Raw genomic sequence first — 21,743 nt, 5'->3', positions numbered from 1 at the left:
GCCCGCCTGGCCTCCCTCTCTGCTCAGTGTTGTAGGCTTGCAGTACCAGGTTTTTCTGTGGGCGCTGGGGATCTGAACTCAGGTCCTCACACTTGGATGGTGGGTACTTTTCCAATTGAGTGATCTCGATGATAGAGAACATGCTACCCACAGCACGGCAGGCGGGAGGTTTATCAGGGTCAAATGCTCAATAGAGTTATCTGGACTCCTGAAAATGCTCAGCCCTGAGGCTATGTTTCTGAGTTCCCATGACTCACCTGCCAACTTGGAAAAGGTTATGCAGATGCTGACTCAGAAGTGGGTGGAGCCTGAGACTGCATTTCTCATAGCTCCTGGCTGACTACAACGATGCCCCCCCATACCCCAGTCGCACTGTGTATAGTAGTGGTTGCTGAGTTCTGTTTCTGAGGCAAAGGAGTCATTGGAGAGGAACACAGCACTCAGGATTTGTGTCGTACCTTTGGATCAGGGGTCTCGATTCCTCACTGCTCAGCTCTCTGGGAGCAAGAGCCTCAGTTTACCCACTCATACACTAAAAGAGCTGTCCAGGACATCCATGACCATGGGAATGTTCTACAGCTCAGAGCACCAAGTTGAATAGAACCCCTGCTGAAGGGGGACAGGCACAGAAAGTACCATCACTACAGGGAAGTCTAGAATCTTCATCCTTAGTGCCCTTCGCTGGCAGGTGGGCCTTGGCTTTCACTGGCATACTCCAGACCCCTTGCTGGCCGTGCTCCTGAGCCATGTGTGGTCCCAACTGTCCCCTCCACACTGTGTAGTCACCGTCTCTCTCTGCTTGCATCACATCTCCCTCTATTCCATGAAGACATAGTCCCCACCCTGACTAGCTTATTATTCTCTTTCCCTTTCCTGGTTTTGGGGATGAGAACCGGTTAGGTTTACAGTACACTTGTGTTTTTCAGCAAAGCATGTCAGCATTGCTGTATGACCACACAGCGCTGACTTCATGCTACCCGTCAAGACGGCGAATTTAGTCTAGTAAGACAAAGAGAGCCTTCCCTTTATCCAATATGAGCTGATACTGCTTTTATAGAGCAGTTGACCAAGCCACCCTAAAGAATGACATCTATACACAGGTGCCCATGGACAAGTGAAATCTTAACCTCTATTAAGAGAGTCAGATCTAGGATTGGTCATCCCCAGCTTGTAATCTCACCTACTAAGGAGGCTCAGGCAGGAAGATAGAAAGTACAAGGCCAGCCTAGACTACAGAGTGAGTTTAAAGCCAGCCTAGGTAACTTCGTTGAGACCATGTCTCAAAAAAAAAAAAAGTAAAAGGAGATCTGGGGAATGTCGCTTAGTGTTTGAGCATCTGTCTAGCATGTGCGAGGGCCTGGATTCAATGCCCAGTTCCCAGCAGAGAAGGGAGGGGAGGAGGGGATGGCGGAGGGGAGGGGAAGGACATATATGGATTCAGGATGGGGGCACTGCGACTATTAGAATGACTATGTAGACTGAGGGGTTTGGCCTTTTCAGCTGAGCTCCGTGTGAGAACAGGAGCACGATCTCGTTTATTTAAACAGAACCCCTTGTCTCACGTTCCCCCGGAGGGAAAGGCAACTTGCCCTCTGACACACAAAGTTATCTGGATGATGGGGAAGATGATTACATAACAAGGACCCATTAAAGAGATGAGCTGCCAGATGGCTTTCTGTAGCATCCAGTAGAAGTCCTCACTCTGAACACTCATTACACAGAACAGCCTTCAAAATAAGCAAACACGCATGTACCAGGAACGGAGTTCACCTCCAGTCCTTGCTTCTGTCCCATGTGTTTGCGCTGTCTATGGGAAGAAGAAGAAGAAATGACGCAGGCTTTCACACATGCCCTGGATGGAAACCACACATCCTTCCAAATCTGCAGTCAAGTTAACTCTAGCTCCGTCTTTTCTCTAGAACTAGACTCTTCAAACGCCGTGGCATTTGCCCCAAATACCATAATGCTGAGCTGAGACATCTGTTTCCAGTTCTCCTCGGCTGGGATTTACTGAGAGACGATCAAGAATTTTGACACTCTGAGCCTCCGCCCCGCATTCATGTGGGAGACTGGCTGCCTACCCTACCCTGGCATCTGTACACACTAGATCATTCTAGAATTTACCCCAAAACAAGGAGTCTAATGTTCCCCGATTTTCTGCCTAGCGTGCTGTTTTCTTCAAAGGCTTTTGTCTCCCCCAGAAATTATTTCAGATATGATGAGTTCCCTGGCTCTGCATTGCTTAAACACCATACAAACACGTACACAGCAGGGATAGCCCCACCACACAGCACAGCCAGGGTCGTTAGACAGCTCCCAGAGGGCAAAGGGATTGTCTGGAGTCTCCCTTCAGCCCCTTCAATCTCTATCCCCTCAGCACGGGCTTTAGAAGCTTTAAGATGCCCAGACCCCATGTCTGGGCTGCTGCGAGGATGGAGAACATCACTTCAGGAGACAGGAAATCTGGGTGATGCTGTCAGTTTGTCGAGGAAGAGAATGCAACCCAGGGGCAGGGAAGTCCTACCTACTTGAGTAAGCCCACCTAGCCTGGCTCCATGGTTTCGAGACAGAGGCCGGACCTGAAGGCAGCTGGGAATGTAAGGAGTGACGTACTCCTTATCATGGCTCAAGTCACTTCCTTTCTTTTCCTCACTCATAAGGTGGGGATGTTAGTGTCATCTGGAAATGATGGTGCAGCTGCTTCATGAGCTGAGATGCTGCCTGGAAAACCCCAGCCTGATGCCTACACAGGGGAGCAGGCAATGAAAAAGGTACAAGAATCTTCCTGTTCATCAGGATAGGCAAGCCAGCTGTGCAAAGACACAGGACGAGCACAGAGCGTGTTCTAGTAGCTGGGCTCAGGTAAGGCCCAGATAAGTGCTCGAGCTGGTGCGTAGAAGAGACGGTTTAAAAGTTTTCCAGCTGGCATCTGGAAGAAGGTCCTGGCAAGAGCTGGGCAGAGAGCAGCAGGTCAGAGAGAATGAGGAAGGCCGAAGGAACCTTGGAGAGGCATAACTTGATTCAAGGCAGAGCTCTGGGGACCTGCCAAATGTCTGGGGGATGCTGAGATGATTACTGCAGACAGAAACTACAGGAAGGGTGAATTGAGGGGACTTGGGAGGCTACTAGGAAAGTGAGATCTGAGGGATAAAAAAACTGCCTTCATCAAAACAGTCATCCCTGACCCCTGCCATGTGATGACCCCTGCCATGCAGAGCCTACCAATTCCTGTCTCTCTAACAGTAAGAATAAGTGGTACGCAGGACACAGAAGGCCAGCACATGGTGTAGAGGATTTCACCACAGACCAGTCACAGCCAACGGAGTGGTCATTACGCAAATAAATAAATATGCAAATGAAGCAAGCATATTTTAGGCCAATTTCTCGGTAGATATTATCATCAGATCCAAGCAGCCCAACAGGAAACTAGCAGCGCTGAGAGAACGCCACAGCTCCCCAAGTCACGTGCTAAAAAATTAAATCACTACTGAAGTTTGTCTCTGTAGAAACAGAAGTTCTGATACCGCAGCTATGGCTCAATGGGTAAAGTACCTACTATACAAACATGAGGTCTTGGGTTCAGATCCCCAACACCCACGTAAAAATGCTTAGCTGACAGACATGGGCTGAGGAAGGCTGTCTACTCTCAGGAGACACACACAGGTCAGCCGTTACAGAAGTATTTGGCCAGCACTATTTTAGTAAACTGACTTCCTAAAAGGAAACAAACAAAAAACCAGGTGAAGGGGAAGGCCAGTCTGTAGCAGAAGGAGTGGTGGGCTGCATCCCACCACCCTACTGGCTTACACCCAGGCTGGTGGGCTGCTTGTCATCCTGGCCACCTGGCTAGCTTATGTCTGAAATAATCACACGGAGATCTGTATTAATTAAATTGCTGCCTGGCCCCTCTTACTGGCTAACTCTCACATCTTGACTTAACCCATTTCTAATAATCTCTATGTCACCACAAGGCCATGGCTCACCGGGAGAGATTCAGCATGTCTGACCTGGCAGCTTCATGGCAGCTCTCTCCCTCACTCTGCTTTCTTCCTCCCAGCATCCTGTTCTGTCTACTCTGCCCACCTAATTTTCTGCCCTACCAAAAGGCCAAGACAATCTCTTTATTTAACCAATAAAAGTAACACATAGACAAAAAACCCTCCTATACCATCAGTCACATGGCACATGGTGACGTATGGTGGCGCACGGTGTGCACGGTGGCACTTGGTGGTGTGTGCCTGCAACTCTAGTGCAGTGGATGCAGAAACAGGCAGATCCCTGGTGTTTGCTGGCCATCCAGCTCTGCCAAATCAGCAAACTTCAGGGTCAGTGAGAGACCTTGATTCAAAAAATAAGGCAAAGGATGATTGAGGAAGATAAGTTCTGGGCTACACACACACACACACACACACACACCACTTAAAAAAAGAAGTAATAATTCTGAAAGAAAATTTACAATGGGCATTTCATAGTATTAAAGAGCCTTCATAAAAACTTAGTTTCAAATTTTATGCAGAAAAGAAATTACTACAATAAAATAACATTAGGAAAAGTAATAAAAATGAAAATGGAAAGCATTAGAAACAACTCAATGGCAATAGAGAAAATTGGCAAAATCTTTAATTGGCAAATAGTGCTCCAGAAACATCCCACCCCAGTGCTGGGGACTGGATCCAGATTCTTGTACACGACAGAGAGCATCTTGTCATTGGTTACATCCCTAGCTCAGAATGTATTTTCTTTAGCAAAATCCATTAGTGTTACTAAATTCCTGAGAAAACACTTCTGTTCTTAAACACAGACTGACAATGTTCTTGGAGAATAACTCCACCGAGCCGAACTGATGGCGGGCCCTTTCAGTGGTCCTGGGAGGGCCCAGGGGTGTGTGGAACTGGGCTGCTGGTCCCCTGGGGCTTCCTGCTTCAGGGTGGTGGTGTACTTCCTAACATACTCTCCTATAGAAATAAAACTTGATGGTCAGTTTGGCCAAATTAGGTGTGTGGGGGTGGGGGGATGGAAGGAGAAGGAGGAGAAGAAAACATGGCAGAGGGAAGGAAATGGGGCTGGAGCTTAGACTTGGATGTGTAGATACAGCAGTAGGCAGTGAAAGATACAGAGTGAACCCCTCAGTGGAACATCCCTCCATCCTCTTCCTTCTCCTCCTCACCCCAGAACATCCGATATACTAAGTAAGCACTCTACCACTGAGCTGTATCCCCAGCCCTGTGAATATATTAAAGCCCATAAGCTTCCTTAGATCTGATCCCACCACCATTCAGTGATGGGTGAACCTCAGACTTAATATTTGGGCTACTGTGCCCTGGGGAAAATTTCTTCATCAGTTTTCGGAAATCAACAGAACAGGTTCACACGGCAGTTATAATCTCCTCTCTGCAAAGATGCCCCTGGTCTTGCAGCCTTGGGACTGAGGAGAGGATGGGCAGAGATAGCTCCAGGGAGTGCAGGGCAGAGCGGGGGTCTGTGTAATCCTCTGTCTCCATCACAGGAAGACTGTCCCTAGTTGAGATGAATCACTTTAGCCCTGAGGCTTGAAGGACAGTGTGCCAGCCGTATGTTTGTTTTCTGATCCCAAATCAGTCACTTGGTATCTGAATGTTCTTGGACGAACTGAAGCTGTGGGGTTTCCAAGGAAGTCTGAAATGACCTTTGCATGACCTTCCTGAACTCCTGCTGCTCCTTAATGTCTTGTTTTGCAGCCTAAGTTATTGGGAACATTTTTATGAAGAAGGAACTTTGTGGCATATTTAAGAGCCTCAGAGCAGGCTCTGAAGCCCGAGCAATTCTCCTGGACACCCACGCCTCTGCAGAAGCCTGGGGGTGGGGATGGGGTGAGGCTATTTAAATCCTTGGCAAACCCTCAATAAACTATTCATGTGGCTGTTAGCAGGATTTTCTACGCACATACTATAAACAGGTACTTAGAATTAATAACCTTAATAATAAAGAAGTCTTTAAACCTAAATTTTCATTTTCTTTCTCCAGTCAGCACAAAATAAACTTTAAGATTTCATCGATTTAATCGGGAGATCTTGTCTTCTCCACCTTCCTATGTAGGTCCATGTCAGTCTCTCTTAGGGTTCCCTTTGTTGTCTAGGTTGTCTGGGGTTGTGGCCTATAGGCTGGTATTTCTTTGCTTTATTTCTAAAAGCCAATTATGAGTGAGTACATATTTTATTTGACTTTCTGGGTCTGGGTTACCTCACTCAATATGTGTTTTTCTAGATCCATCCATTTGCCTGCAAATTTCAAGATGTCATATTTTTTTTTTTAAATTGGGAGCGTGGGGGGTCATGGGAGAGGGTAGAAGGGTAGAGGGGAGGAAGGGAAGGGAGTGGAGAAAAATATATAGTTTAAATCTTAAAATAGAGACATATAGAAGCCTCTACAGAGTTGTTCTCACCAGCCCTTCCCCCTCAAGCGTCTGCTTTGGTTCCTTCTCCATCTGACCCACTCATACGACCTTTCTTCTCTACTCCAAGCTTTCCAAAAATAAAACAGATTTTGTCAAAACATAACCTCATTTTTTTCAAAGCCAAGAGTATACAGGAGTCCTGAGGAAGAATCAGAGCCACGAGTAAGAAAACCGTAGGCCTGGACTCCCCTCAAGTAGGGGAGGTACAGCGCCCAGCTCTGCCTTTCTCCCTTCATACTTTGGATTGCCTTTGACGAGAACCCTTATCTGCAGAAGGTAAAGAAACAACCGGATGGGAAAAGAGGAGAACTTTAAAAAAAAACACTCTTGGGAATATATCCAAGAGAGGCCCTATCATACAACAAAAGTATATGCTCAACTATGTTCATAGCAGCACTGTTTGTAATAGCCAGAACCTGGAAACAACCCAGATGCCCTTCAATAGAAGAATGGATGAAGAAAGTATGGAATATATACATATTAGAGTACTACTCAGCAGTAAAAAACAATGACTTCTTGAATTTTGCATGCAAATGGACGGAAATAGAAAACACTATCCTGAGTGAGGTAAGCCAGACCCCAAAAGAGGAACATGGGATGTACTCACTCATAATTGGTTTCTAGCCATAAATAAAGGACATTGAGCCTATAATTCGTGATCCTAGAGAAGCTAAATAAGAAGGAGAACCCAAAGAAAAACATATAGGCATCCTCCTGAATATTAACCTTCATCAGGCAATGAAAGGAGACAGAGACAGAGACCCGCATTGGAGCACCGGACTGAAATCTCAAGGTCCAAATCAGGAACAGAAGGAGAGAGAGTATGAACAAGGAACTCAGGACCACGAGGGGTGCACCCACACACTGAGACAATAGAGATGTTCTATCGGGAACTCACCAAGGCCAGCTGGCCTGGGTCTGAAAAAGCATGGGATAAAAACCAGACTCGCTGAACATAGCGGACAATGAGGACTACTGAGAACTCAAGAACAATGGCAATGGGTTTTTGATCCTACTGCACGTACTGGCTTTGTGGGAGCCTAGGCAGTTTGGATGCTCACCTTACTAAACCTAGATGGAGGTGGGTGGTCCTTGGACTTCCCACAGGGCAGGGAACCCTGATTGCTTTTTGGGCTGACGAGGGAGGGGGACTTGATTAGGGGAGGAAGAGGGAAATGGGAGGCGGTGGCAGGGAGGAGGCAGAAATCTTTAATAAATAAATAAATAAATAAAAACAAACAAACAGGAAAAAAAAACAGGTAAATAAAACATCATTTACTAAGCGCCAGGGTCTTGGAGAATACCTCACAAGATACACATCACGGCCCCTACCGTGTAGACAAAACCTGGAGGGACAAACTGAAGAAAGGTATGTCCTTGTCTGAAGTCGTGCAGCTAGGGAGGGGTGAGCCAGAGGCTAACCCACTCCCAGGGGTTTCTTCTACCCCCTCTATAGCCTCTTCTGTTCCCTTACTTCCTCCCCTCAGACAGACAATCGCGTTCTTGAGCTCTAATTCAGACTCACTAGGTGGCCCGGTAATTGTTAGGGAATCCTCTGAGCTGTGCAGCCCTCACCTTTATCTCAGCCACCTCAATTTCGTCACCTCAGCCCTCCACCTCACGTCAGGTATAGTTAACCTGCAATCTTACCTGTGTCCCACGACTTCACTGCTCTGCTTTCTGGGGCTACAGATTTGTCTCAACTTAGCCCTTAGGAGATATTCTGAGTACCACAATATGCAGTCTTGCGCATCTGGCTTCTTTCCCTTAGCCTCGGGTTCTTGGTTCGTCCATGTAGCATACGTAACATGCGGCTCTTTAAAAGTGGTAGTGGGCTTCTGTGGGGAGGGTACGCAACGTGACAGCCATCAAATCACCCTTTGACGGACTTACGGTTCCTGCCCAGGTTTTTGTCACCAGATACAGCAAGTCTTTATGAGGAAGCGGATTAGTTTTCTTGGCTGTATACTTAGGAGTGGAATTACTGGGCCATGTGGTAACTGTGTTCAGCTTTTTCAAGAATTCTGAGGCATTATTTTTCAAACAGACATCCCATTTCACAACGCCACCAGCAGCGAGTGAGCGTTTTAGGTTTCCACATCCTTGCTAAGGTTTTTCGTGACTGGTCTTTTTCTCAGAGTCACCCTGGGGGTGGGGGTTGTGGGCCCTCCATCGTGGTTTCGATTCATGTCCCCCTAATGACAGAAGGTGATGAGCCTCTTTTTCATGTACTACCCAGCTCTTCATAGAGCATCTTTGGAAATCAGTCTACTACTGATTTTTAACGATTCCGCTTGGTCTGTCTGTCTCTCTCATCAGCAAAGGAAAAGATGAGCCGATTTTGTTGATCCTTCAAAGAACTAACTTCTAGCCTCATTGATTTTTCCCCCATGTTTCCCTCTTTTCTATATCCTTGATTTCCTCTCTAAACTTTATAAATTCCCCTGTCGCTGCTTGCTTTGAGTTTTGTTTGCTCTGCCGTTATAGGTTCTTAAGATAAAAACTTGGCTATTGCTATGTTTGGTGCTCCACTTGGAATCGAGGCCATGCCTCTGAGGGAAATGGTGGTGCTCCTGGTTCACCAGGTCCTGGTAGGATTTCTTCACTTTTACCTTTGGCACGGGGTCTGGAGACAGAAGCACGTGATAAGAATGCCACAGATGACCATTTCTGATAGCGTTGTCCAGCTTTCTAATTGGTTTTCTTCCCTCCGCAGGAAATCAGGTCTTGTTTGTGCTCATCCATTTCTCATTCTACCCCTTGTGACCTTTGGGGTCATGGGGCATAATTCATTTCAAAAGATACTTAAGCCTCGACACACCGAGCTTCTGGGAATCTGCATTTATAGCAGAGAAAGCCGATGGCGTCCCCATGCACCCCAAACATGCCAGGAAGGCAGGACACCTAGCCCTCCCACCAGTGCTCAGGCAGAGACTCCTGCAGTGGCCCAGAGGGTCACAGAACACACCGTGTCATCTTCTGCAGGTCTGCATGAGGCAGAAGGCTTTCCAGATGCATGCTGGTTGAGGCCCAGACTACAAACCCAGTCTTCTGAAGAGAACCGGCCCTAGCTTCTCCTCTCCTTAGGGATACAAGGCAAGGAGGGGACAAGGGTAGGGACTCAGAGACTGGGCTCCAGCGCTGTACTTCCTCTTATTGGAGCCCCTCTTTGGGGGAAGCACTCTCCTCGTTTGTAGCAGAGAACATGAATAGCCTTATCTTCACAGAGTTACTCAGATGTGAGAAAAGTTTTATGATGGCCACTGCCATGTTAAATATGACCGAAGTGCTAGGACATGGACAGCTTTCAGTGTCGCAAGACACAGTGGCATGAGAAGGATTGCTCTTCCCCTGCCACTTCCTTGTCTCTTCTCAGCCCCAGAAAGCAGGCTGCTGCAGAACAGCAGGTGGCACCATGGTCCCCCAGCACTGTAGACTGATTGTCCCCTTCTGCGTGGCAGGGATGGAGGAAGGAGCAGAGGCTGAGACAGGGACAGAGCTCTGTTTTGTCCTTGGCAAATGTAAGAGCATCTCTAGCCCTGGCCACAGCTGTAGCTGCTTGTGCCATAGCAAAAGGGCATCTCTGCAGCTAGAGCAGAGGCTGCGAAGGGAGCCCGGGAAGAGGTCCCTGCTGGGCAGCTTTACCAGGCCTCTTCTGCCTGCTCGCTTTGAGTCATCACAGGCTGACTGCTGATCTTATCAGACTCACCAGTGTGTCACAGCAAAGCTACATGAGACACACCCACCACTGAGAGCATTTATGTGTCAAGAAAAGGGTCACATTTTTAAAGTGTGTTGTGACAGACATTGGGATCTGTTATAAATTTCCAAAGCTGCAAACTCTAGCGTCAGGCTTTAATATTTAAGGAAAATCAAGTTACTCATTTCAGTACACACCCCTGGGATATATTGCAGAGGTATGTGCAAGTGAAAGAAACCCTGGATCTTAGGCTGAATAAATAAGACAGTCTAAGCTGTACCGTTGCCTTGTATGGTGCTTTAATACTGATCATCAACTTGACAGGATCTAGAATCAGCTAGGAGACAAGCCTTTGGGACTGTCTCTAAAAGTGGTTCTCAACCTTCCTAAACCTGTGACCCTTTAATACAGTTCCTCACGTTGTGGTGGCCCCCAAACATAAAATAATTTTCATTGCTACTTCATAACTGTAATTTCCTACTGTTATGAATATCTGTGTTTCCCAATGGTCTTAGGCAACCCCTATGAAAGGGCTGATTGACCCCAAAGGAATCACGGCCGTCAGGTTGAAAACCACCTCTAGGGTAGATTAATTATAGTGGAAACCCACTTTAACTCTGTACGGTGCTTGTCTGTGGGCTGGGGATTAGAGCTGGAGGAACAGGAGACACCAGTCTGCATCTCTCTGTTTCCTGAGAGCAGATACAATATGACCAGCTGACTCCGCCTCCTGCCTCCATATCTTCCCTACCATGAGGGATGTACCATCAGGGAGCTGATACAAACCACTCTTCCTTAAATCCCTTTGCCAGATACTATGTTGCAACAATAAGGAAAGAAACTAATACACTTAGCTTTTATTATGGAAATTAGGAAGCTGCCATGTCCAGCAGGGAGCACAGGAGAGAAACTTCCTCAACTACCGAGGTTCTAGACCAGAGCAGAACTGGATGCTTGAGTTTCAGAGAAACATCTGTAAGCCACACCTTGCTCACTGGGGGGCTTCTCGCATGCTGCCACAGCCCCTGCCTCAGCTCTGCAGCGCCCCCGGTCTTACCTCGACCACTTCATATCCCAACCTTCTATTCAGGTCATCTTTAAGGTCTCCTTCATTCCCGGTCACTCTTCATGCCAGCCAGCGCCCCGCCCTCTGCACGAGCACCCCGGCCTGTCCCCCACTTTAGAGCCAGCACTGGAGGGGAGTAACCACAGGCTAAGAGCAGAGCTTCAGCGTTACCTATTTGCCTTTCCAGATCAGCGGCTTCATCAGGAGTGGCTCGAGGGAGGACTCCCGGATCACTGAAGCTGGTCCGAAGCAGAGTCCCCATCACGAAGAAGAACAGGATACCGCCGACCACGGGGATAGCGGGGGTGATGTTCACCGCGAGGTATGGACAGCTGCCAGCAGGTTTCAGAGAGAGAGAAGAGAGAGGATTACAGTGTTAGGATCCACAGTCACAGTTCGGATCTTCCAAGAAGCAAAATCATCACTTAGCTGAGTGAGACTGATTTCTGTTAAAACCCATCTGGGTTGGGGAATGTGGCTCAGTGTAAGGCACTTGTCTAGCGATTGTGAGAGCCTGAGCCTGGATCCCCAGAGTCCGTGAAATAGCATGCCTGTAATCCCAGAAACCCTGTGGACAGAAGGGAGACTGAGGCACGCAGGAGTCTTCCCAGGAGCTCCGAGGCCAGCTAGCCTGGTATATCCCATCCTGAAGTAATAAAGAGGCCCTCATCTCAAGAACAGTGGACAGCGAGGAACAAAGCCCCAGGATGTGCTCTAACCCCCACTTGTGAGATTGTGGCATGTGCACACCCATGCTCACACCCATGTACACCCACACAAGAGATGAATTTAAATTTTAAAAAAGAAAATTTAGACTGGGCAGTACTGATGCGCGCCTTTAATCCCAGCACTTGGGAGGCAAAAGCAGGCGGATCTCTGTGGGTCAAGGCCAGCCTGGTCTACAGAGTGAGTTCCAGGACATCTAAGGCTACAAAGAAAAACCCGTCTCAAAAAACAAAACAAAACAATTAAATTTGGGGTGGTTTGCAGTGGGCTCCGTGACAACCCCACCCCTCCACTGATCAGGGCAGGCCAAGCTCCACAAGAGAGACACTGGTAGAAGAGAAAACAATCCTGCTTGTACAATCGATCTGGAACGCCTGTAGCTTGAATAAATACACACGAGCCCTTTGCATTGTAAACACTTATCAGCCCAAAGCCCCCACCCATCTCTGGAAATACAGATGATAATGTCAACATAGACACCTTAGTCTGACCCACCTGGGCCAAACCACTCGGGAACTTTCCGCCAGCTTAACACTGACTTGCAAACACCAAGGAATCATTTGTCAAGACTGTGGGGGCAGTTTGTCCAGAGGAGGGCGAAACGCCATAGACATGGGCCTGCAGCTGAGTTTCTGAAGAGCCAGGGAGAAGACTCACTGGCTGAGCCACACCAACCCCATGCTTTCCCAGGAAGCACCTGGAGCCATCAATTCACTAGTGTGGTCCAGTTCTTCTTATTTTTGTTCTGTTTATTTTTAAGAGATGGGTCTTCCCTGGCTCCCCAACCTGGACTTTGTACCCTGGACTAAAGACATCCTCCCGTTTCAGCAATTCCAAGTAGTTGGAACAATATCAGATGCTTTTCACTACCTGCCCTTAATGCGACAGCATCCTGTTAACTGTTGGTGGACAGAGGAATTATGCCACAGGGACTGTGGGGGTTGAAGAGAAGGGACTTTGGCAGACTAAAGTTTGTACTGGGACCTGGCACCTCACCCTTGATCTTATACTGTGGTATGCTGGGGTTGGGCAGGTTCAAGCACTGGGCCCTTGGCCTGTTGTCATGGTGTCTTGATACCGCAGGGTGATGAGACATAGAGCAAAGAGTTAGCCTGGTACTTAATGAAGGATGAGGTCTGCCACGGCTATCAGTAGTCTCTTGTGGCCACATTAAGTGTTGTCATGGGTGTGGGAGAACACACATGGCACCGTGGGATCACAGTGTCTCTGTAGCGCTGCGGGGAGGCACTCCTAGCTTGTCCTCAGAAGCACAAGTCCCGGCTGTTCAAGTAAAGAACAGACAAGAAGGAGGTGAGCTCTGCTCAGATGTGGGAGGTGCGTAGGGGTGTGGCTCCCATTTGGGTACCAGCACCCTACTGTGTACAGGTCTCTGGTGGGATGCCCAGTGGGGATACTGTTAAGATTGGCTCTCAAGGACCACATGACAGGAACCCCTTTGCTGAAGGAGTGAAGGCCTTTCAGAATCTTCTGCCATGAAGAAGCCCAGATACTCCCCATGCCTTTCAGAAGGTGGTGGGATGGTCCCAGATGTCAGTAGCGGGGACAGATTCCCTGCTGGCCCTGTGAACTCTAGGAAAGTCACCTGATGAGACACAACACCAGAGCATTTCCAGGGCCTCCATGACCACGCCCACCAACTCTGCTGCAGGGCCAGAACAAAGCAAACCCACACCACAAAACAGTGCTTCACTCCAGCTGGGTTGCTGGTTGCTGTGTCTTCACAGGAATAGGAAAAAAAAAAAAAAACAACCAGGTCATTGCTAATCTGGTACCAGCTCCAGAGAGACTCGTAGAAAGTGAGGTGACTTGGAGAGTGGGAAGAGACAGAGGACCTTGCTCAGGGAAAAAAAAAAAAGAAACCGTAAAAAACATTAACCTCAGAACCCCCTGTATGGGTTCTATCCCAAGACTTGGGGGCTTTATGAAACAACTAAGCCCCAAGTACCCTACTCCTACCAACTGTGACATTGCCAGCAGAGGCTCAGCACTTCAAGAGTGTGTTTTTTGTAAAACTGAGCAAAGCCCTTGTGGCAGTTTGAAAGAAAATGGCTCCCAAACCAGGGGAGGCAGGGGCAATTAGGAGGTGTGGCCTTGTTGGAGGAAGTGTGTCACTGTGGGGGTGGGCTTTGAGATCTCATATATGCTCAAGCCATGCCCAGTGAGACAGACCACTCCCTGTTGGCTGTTATGGGATGTAGAACTCTCAGCTCCCTTCCTAGCACCGTGTCTGCCTGCCTGCTACCTTGCTTCCCACCATGATGATAATGGACTGAACCTCTGAACCGTAAGCAAGTCACCCCAATTAAGTGTTTTCCTTTATAAAAGTTGCCATGGTCACAGTGTCTCTTCACAGCAAGAGAAACCCTAACTAAGACAGCCGTCTTTTGATGGCCCTTTTTTTTTTTAATCTCACCTCTTATCTTCTGCCAAGGGGAGATGCAGGCTTACTAGAAGGAGGTCCCTTGATCTTGGGTTTCCCAGCCTCTGAAACTGTCAGAGATGAATCTGTGCTCTTTGGAAATCATTCTGTCTGGGGCATTCTGTAATAACTTCATGAACTTGACTAACAGACCTCTTTGGAAAAGCAGTCACACATCACAGAAATGCCTCTTCAATTCAGTGGGTCTTGCTGTGTGGGAAGGGAGTCTGTGCTTCTCTCTCTCCAGACGCTTTAGGCAAAAACTGACGCAATTAACCTCTTTAGTGGGCTTTCACCTTTTCCAAAACATTTGATTTTGTAATAGTAAGCACTGAAAAGCTTCAGGTTAGATACTTAAGAAACTAGGGATTCCATAACCAAGCCATTAGCTGTTCTCACACTCTGAGCCCGCAGAGAGGGTTTTCCCCCCTGGTACCTTGGTCATGCAGATCTACTGAAATGGCCTTCCACTGTGTGGGCCTGGGTTCTGGGGTCTAACACAGAATTTATATTTTAACTTGAGACATGAAGAGAATTGAGAAGTCTTTCCTGAAATGACTGTTTCCCCATTAGAGACTTAATATAAAACAATCATCAAAATCTCAGTGCTATATCAGACTCAGAACCCAAAACATCTGTCGAGGCCCCATATGTGTGAGAGGGTGTGGCAGACAATACCTTTTTTGGGGTGTCTCTGCTTTGTTTCCTGTTGCCGTGATAAAAACACCCTGACCAAAGCAGCCTAAAGGAAAAAGGGTTTATTTGGCTCATAATTACAAGTTGCAGTCAATCCTGATGGGGACATGTAGGTGGCAGGAACTTGAAACAATTAGTGTTGCTACATTCATAGTCAAGAGTAGACAGCAGTGAATTAATGTAAGATGCTTATAGGAAAGATGCCCACATTTAGAGTGGGCTTTCCCACTTTAATTAATCCAGTTAATAAATTCCTCATAGGCAACAGGCATGCTCACAGCCAACTTAATCTAGACAATGTCTCTCTTCCAACTGAGAATCTCTTCCCAATCTACTGTGTCAAGTCAGCCACCACAATGGGCATGTTTAGCGTTTCCATGGGGCACCTAAATTCAACCACTTCAAGCCCAGACCTTGAACTGTGACATCAGCTTGGGAGTAATCAGACAGGAACTCCGATTTTGGAGCTCATTAAAAGCATGTGTCGTATCAAGCAGATGTTAGCTTTGTCTCTCTTATTGCCATTAAAAAAGCAACCTCTGTCATGTTACACCTTGAAAATGTGCCGGTATGTGGCCACCAGAAATAAGCCACCCCTATTAAACTCAACCAAAGACTACCAGCGGTAAACTCACTGACGTTGACAGCGTGCGTCTGTGATGTGAGAGGGCCCTATGCTTAGGAAATGCGTACTGCAGAATTTAGGGACAAAGTACCATGAGGTGTGCGGTCTTCTTTCAAATAGTTTAGAAAAAGTATGGCAGAGGGAGATAAAATGGCATGATTATTTATAGGTGAATTTAGGTAAAAAAAAAAAAAGGTATGTGTTATTATTCTTATTGCAACTACTCTTGCCCTCCAGTTTGTTGAGGTCTGTAAGTCCTTTCACGTGGAAGCTGAGGAGCTGCCCTTCTGTTGGGCTTCCTTGGAGAAACTATCCCACAGCTCACTGAACTACTATGTGTCACATTCTGCACGTATTTGCCAGGCTCTTCGGGATCCTCCGTGCTCTGACAGTAGATGAGCTCTTTATGTCAATAAAGTGTTATGAAATAGTGGGTGCTTTGGTGACAGCTGTCCTCTTCCACCAGCCTCTATGTGACCAAGGACAGTACTGAACTCTCTTGGGAAGTCCCCGCAACTCTATTATCAATGCTGCAGGATTCGCACCTCTAGACAATGGCATCTGTGCTAGAAAGACAACTTCAAGCTGAAGTTCAGAAGAAGCTGAAAGCATCAATAGTCCTGGTGATGACATGCAGTAGCAGACTCTGCCTTTGACTGCGACTGTGAGTACAGATTGCCAGGAGGAAGGAGACTGGGTGGGCAGCTTGCCAACTCACAGCCACTGGCAGCACTGATTCAGCAACTAAAGAACTATGAGCATCATAGAGATTCTCCGCCCAAGCTCGAACCGCTTGGAAACAAACAGGCTCCTTCACATTCTGAGCAACAGTGCCCTGAGCTCCAGCACTGAGCACCATCTGTGATGCGAAGACTCCACCCCCGAGGGCCTGGATTTCATACAAGATGATGATACAGCTGCCAGAGACACAAACAGCAAACTGAGCCCTATTTCTGTCTCCGGAATTGTGACCTACATACAGCCCAGGGCAGCACAGAAAACGAGACGGACATCTTCGTCATTATCAGGCTCAATTGGAAAGTGACAGGAGGGAGGGAATAAGACTTGGAAAGCGTGCATTTTTTTGGAGCATAAAAGAAATTAGATAATTTGGCACCAGACAAAACAAATGGTACAGATGCTGAGAAGCCGCTACAGCACAGCATACCCCTCCTGCCATGTACAGCAGCATGCGCTGTCTGACTCTGGACAGGAAGATTACATACCTGTGCACAAAGTGTCGCTGTGCACACTGCGGGGGAAGAAAGGCCACCGGAACAGGTGGGAGAGGGTAGTATTGCCAAAGTATCATAAGGTCCCTTTCAGTTCTAATAGCAAAATCTTAATACATAGTCAGGGAAAATATTGGTGTGTGTTTTGATGGCTATACATGAAAACTGGAACCATCTCTTGGGTGTCATATGATCTGAGACCATGAAATCAGAGGACTTTTGTGATTTAAAGTACCTAGCCAGGGGCTGGGGGAGACAGCTCCTGTATGTGAGGACCAGAGAGGTTGGATCTCCCCAAATTAAATAGAGCGGTAGCACATATCTATAATCCCAGCGATCTGAAGGTGCCAGAGATAGAAGGAACCCCATCCCCGAAGCCCACAGGCCAGCACTACTAGCGTATGCTAAGGACCCTATTCCCAACAAAGTAGAAGGTAGAGAACAACACTTGAGATTGTCCTTTGACCTCCACATGCACACCAAGGATGACAGGCACATGTTGACATTCAGATACACATCTTATACACACACAGACGAAACGATTCTATGTAGAGAACCTGTCCTTGTACACATACACATACCCATCATGCCTACAGAGATAAAAATATTCTCTTTATAGCCAGGTGTAAAATTATTTTTGTCACTGGCTACAAACATGCTAGAATTATTGATCTTACATTTTAGTTTATAGGTTGACTCAATTGGGATTGAATTTTACATAAAGACAATTCCTTGGACAAAAACCTTGAGACTAGTTTCTTCAATATTTCAAGCACAAAATCTGGATTTCCGTATTGAGCAGTGAGGTCCCCTTTTTCCCACCACGAGTCTTTGAAAGATTAACTTTGCTTAAGAGAGACAAAACAAAGCATGACAACATTAAAAAGGCACAGCACAAATATTACAACCATGCCTCAAAGAATATTTTCCATATTAAAACAATTCACATCTTAATAATTTGTCTGCAGATATACATACAATACATTCCTTTAATAAGAGTTTATGACTCCTAACTAACAAGAAATGGTCTTCACATGATAGTTCTGTATAGAAAACACTGGCATAAGAATAACCGCCATTTGGGCAGAGAAAAGCGGGTGTGTGTTTATTATTATGCAGGAAGAGAAAGTGGCCTTGCTTCACTGCTTCTAGACTCAAGTGGGCTTCCATGTTTTAAAACCCACAGAGTAACTTATTGTTTCAAATCTCAGCTCTTCGATCGTGATGCATTTCAATAATAAGTGGTTATAGAATAAGGCGAACGACCATGAAATGCAATAATGTGAATCAATGACTCACACGTTTATAATAATAGCGGAGCAGCGGCACAGTGGGGAAGCAGGTTGCAAGGGATGTAATAAAAATGATCTTTTCTCCTTTTCATATGAGTCACTGTGAAACAAATGTATGCGTTTCCACCTCACAGGCAGGGATATGAGCACCGCTTGCTTTGTGGTTTAATCACAGTTCCTAGAGATGCATCCACCACGTTGAGCAAGGTAGACATTACTGGGAGACAGAGAAAAGTGGATTCAGAATGAACATTCAATCTGTTTTAGAACAGAAGAAACAAGGATGTTGTGTGTGTGTGTGTGTGTGTGTAGTGTATTTCTGTGTGCATGTAGGTTTGTATGTACATGCATGTTTGTGCAGAGGTTGGCAATGTGTCTTCCCCAGTGGCTAACCATCTTCTTTCTTGAGACAGTCTTTCAGTGAATTTGAAGCTCACTGATTGATGAGATTGACTGGCCAGGGAACCACAGGAACCCTCTTGTCACTGTTATACCCTAAAGCAGGGTAAGAAACATGCATAGAGTGGCCGGCTTTCCTGTGAATACTGGAGATCTGAACTCGGTCCTCAGGACGGCGAGCAAGCACTTTACCAATCGAGCCATCTCCCTGAAGCCCCAGTAGAAAGTTTCATGAAGTTCGCACATTTCTCTGAGAGGCAGGTTCTGGGACAGTCCATTCTCATGAGTGGTGATGAACCTCGTGCATCTCTGTGTAGGCTACACAGGGACTCGCTAACCTTACCAAAGTGCACCAGTCCTTACCACAGTCTTCCTCATCCTCACCACACTCTTCCCCATCCTCACCACAGTCTTCACCATCCTCACCAGAGTGTTCACCATCCTCACCACGGTCTTCACCATCCTCACCACGGTCTTCACCATCCTCACCACAGTGTTCCTCATCCTCACCACAGTCTTCACCATCCTGATCACGGTCTTCACCTGTCCTTACCACAGTCTCCTCTGGCACCCTTTCCTGACAACTGTCACTTTCAGGCTAAGGAAAGGGGAAGGGAGAGGTCCCCTCACCAAGAAGAGGAAATTACCAACCACCAGAGAGATGGAGTTAAAAGGGGCCAATTCAAGCACAGCTAACATTGCCTTTCTGTGCAGCTCCTAGAGGGAGCCAGCTCCCCCCTGATACTCAGTGCGGGCCTGTGGGAAGCAGGGAGGTTCTCTTCCTACCAGGTATCTGCAAATCTTCCCAGTGTGCAGGAGAAGGGTCATTAGTCCTCACCTGGGGCCTCCCAAACACCCAGAAAGACCTCTTTTAGACAGCAAACCCAGGTCTTCGAAGCATAGGCTCATAGTCTGTGCAGCTCGATTTACACATCAGATATTAAGAATGGCAAGGGCTTGTTAGGGAAAACTGCAGTGTGTAAATGTTTTGGTCAATCAATTTTACTTACATTTAAAATTCCAGGAACCCAGAAGCTTCTGGGTAGTATGTGAATCACAGGAATGAAACATATTTTCCCCATCTGTGTGTGGTGTGCATGTAGGTACAGGCATGATTGCGTGTGTAGGAGGTGCGTGTGTGTGCTCATGCATATGGAGGCTCAAAGTTGATTTTGGGGATAATCCTGGTTCACTCTTTTACCTTATTCATTGAGTTGGGGTCTCTCAAATCTAGGGTTTCCTGATGTGGCTGATAAGGCTAAACTTATATGCCTAGTCTCACTAGCCAGCTTGTGAGGGGGGAATCCCTGACCCCTGCCTTCGGAAGTCAGAATTACAGGCAGACCACTATGTCCATCCAAATTTACCTAGGTGCTCTGGATCTGAACTCTGGTCCTCTCACTTCCATAGTGAGTGCTTTAACCACGGAGCCATCTGCTCAACTCAAAAGTACGTGTGTGTGTGTGTGTGTGTGTGTGTGTGTGTGTGTTCTAAATTGACCCTTTAATGGTATAACAGGGTTGCTTAGGCATGGGATCCACACACTGTAGATCTTCGGAACCAAAGGACTGCATTGTCTTTTCCGATCACAAGGGTGTGAACTAGTGAGGACACCACCTCCTCTGCTTTACCCTCAGTGTGCCCTGGCAGCACCAGGAATTGGCAGCATGGTAATAGCCCAGTGTTGTGTGCCAGGGAGACCTTCCTATGCAGGGCACTGCATGGCCGAGGTAGACCTCTGGAATTCTTTTCCTGCTCTAGACTGAATTCTAAGCTTGGTTGCTTCTAACCCTGTCTGATGTTTAAGAGCGCACCCCCCCCACTTCCATTTTGGCAGCTCTGTAGGGTTCCATTTAGTCTTGCTCTGATTGTGTAGATCATGGAACCCGAGACCTCCCATGCTTTAAGACATTTCATCTAGGGACAATGTGACAATATGGTTATCACTTGGGGGTTTTACTTCATACTGACTGAAAGAGCTATTTTATACTTACCGAGATAACAGTTTAAAAGTCATGTATGAATGTTATGTGTGCATTTGAAATAGAATATTCTCACACCATCTTACATTTGGAATCGGACACTTTTCAGTCTTCCCGCCCAAGTGGTATCAGGGTCTGAGTCTTCCTGCCTGTAAGTTCTGCCCAGGAGGGCCACCATGAGATGGCATTGCTCAGAACTCAACTCAATTCAGAGACTCTCAGAGGCCACACAGCCAGCTGACTCCCGTCATCCCATTGACTGAATCCTTGCCTCCACCCCTTTACCCACTTGTTCTGTATTACTCCTCTGGGATTTTGAGGCGCAGCAGGCCTGCCTTTTCTCAGGACATCCATTCCTGCCTCCTTATCCCTTTCCCCAGATAACAATGAATCACCTCCAAGCCTTTCCTCAAACATTACCTTCAACAGCATCTCTTCCAACTCTGTCGCTGCATACAACTCTGAAACCTAAAATCAAGCCTTGCCCCGATTGGCACATCCTTGCACCTGGGCCCCATTTAGGCTTTCTGTCCCTGAATGGCATGCCATCTTCCCTGGCTTTCTTATTATCAGACTCCTCCCAGAAAGTGCTTGGGGGCAATAAGGGATTTCTTCTGCTTGGTTCATATATGTATGTAACTCTTCATTGACCGTGACACACTTCTTCCTCTTGGGCTGGTTCCACTTCCTGTTCGCAGCTCTCCTTGGCAGGTATCCCATGGCTCTGACACCTCTAACATCTTGGTGTCTCCAAGGCAATCCAGACTTTAACATCACAGCTTCATGCAATGGCCTCTCTAGGCCTCCATTCAAGGACACCATTGACACATGCCTGGCCTCGGCGGCTTTCCTTAGTCACAGAGGCAAATTCCATAATCCATTTCTTCTACCCTTAACTAAAGTCAGAACCATGTGGCTGAAGCTGCGAGTTCTGCTACTTGCTGAGATGGAACATGGCCACCTTGTTCAGTTACGTCTTCACCAGCTTTTTGTTTTCTATGGTTTCCTTCATTGCCTAAGCTTTGTTGTCCTGGAACTTCTCTGTAGACCACGCTGTCCTCAAACCCAGGGATCTGCTAGCCTCTCTGCCTTCTGAGTGCTGGGATTAAAGGCTTGAGCCAACATACCTGGCTCTAAGTTTTTCTTTAACTC

At 47.0% G+C, this 21,743-nt stretch overlaps 1 protein-coding gene across 3 annotated transcripts in view; it reads right to left on the bottom strand.

Annotated features, from left to right (window-relative positions):
* Zdhhc14 (zinc finger DHHC-type palmitoyltransferase 14) overlaps positions 1 to 21,743 on the bottom strand; it is a 241,761-nt gene that overhangs the window by 85,669 nt on the left and 134,349 nt on the right. For all 3 annotated transcript variants that reach the window (XM_050135738.1, XM_050135736.1, XM_050135737.1), the window contains exon 2: positions 11,371 to 11,531. In XM_050135738.1, coding sequence (XP_049991695.1) covers positions 11,371 to 11,531 — 161 coding nt within the window. The remainder of the gene's footprint in view (positions 1 to 11,370; positions 11,532 to 21,743) is intronic.

The sequence above is a fragment of the Alexandromys fortis genome, unplaced genomic scaffold (assembly GCF_014885135.2).
Source record: "Alexandromys fortis isolate MF-2015 unplaced genomic scaffold, M_Fortis_MF-2015_v1.1 scaffold_23, whole genome shotgun sequence".
Taxonomy (NCBI): Eukaryota; Metazoa; Chordata; class Mammalia; order Rodentia; family Cricetidae; genus Alexandromys; species Alexandromys fortis.
The sequence above is the reverse complement of the archived record's forward strand: the minus strand, read 5'-3'. Positions and strand labels throughout refer to the sequence as shown.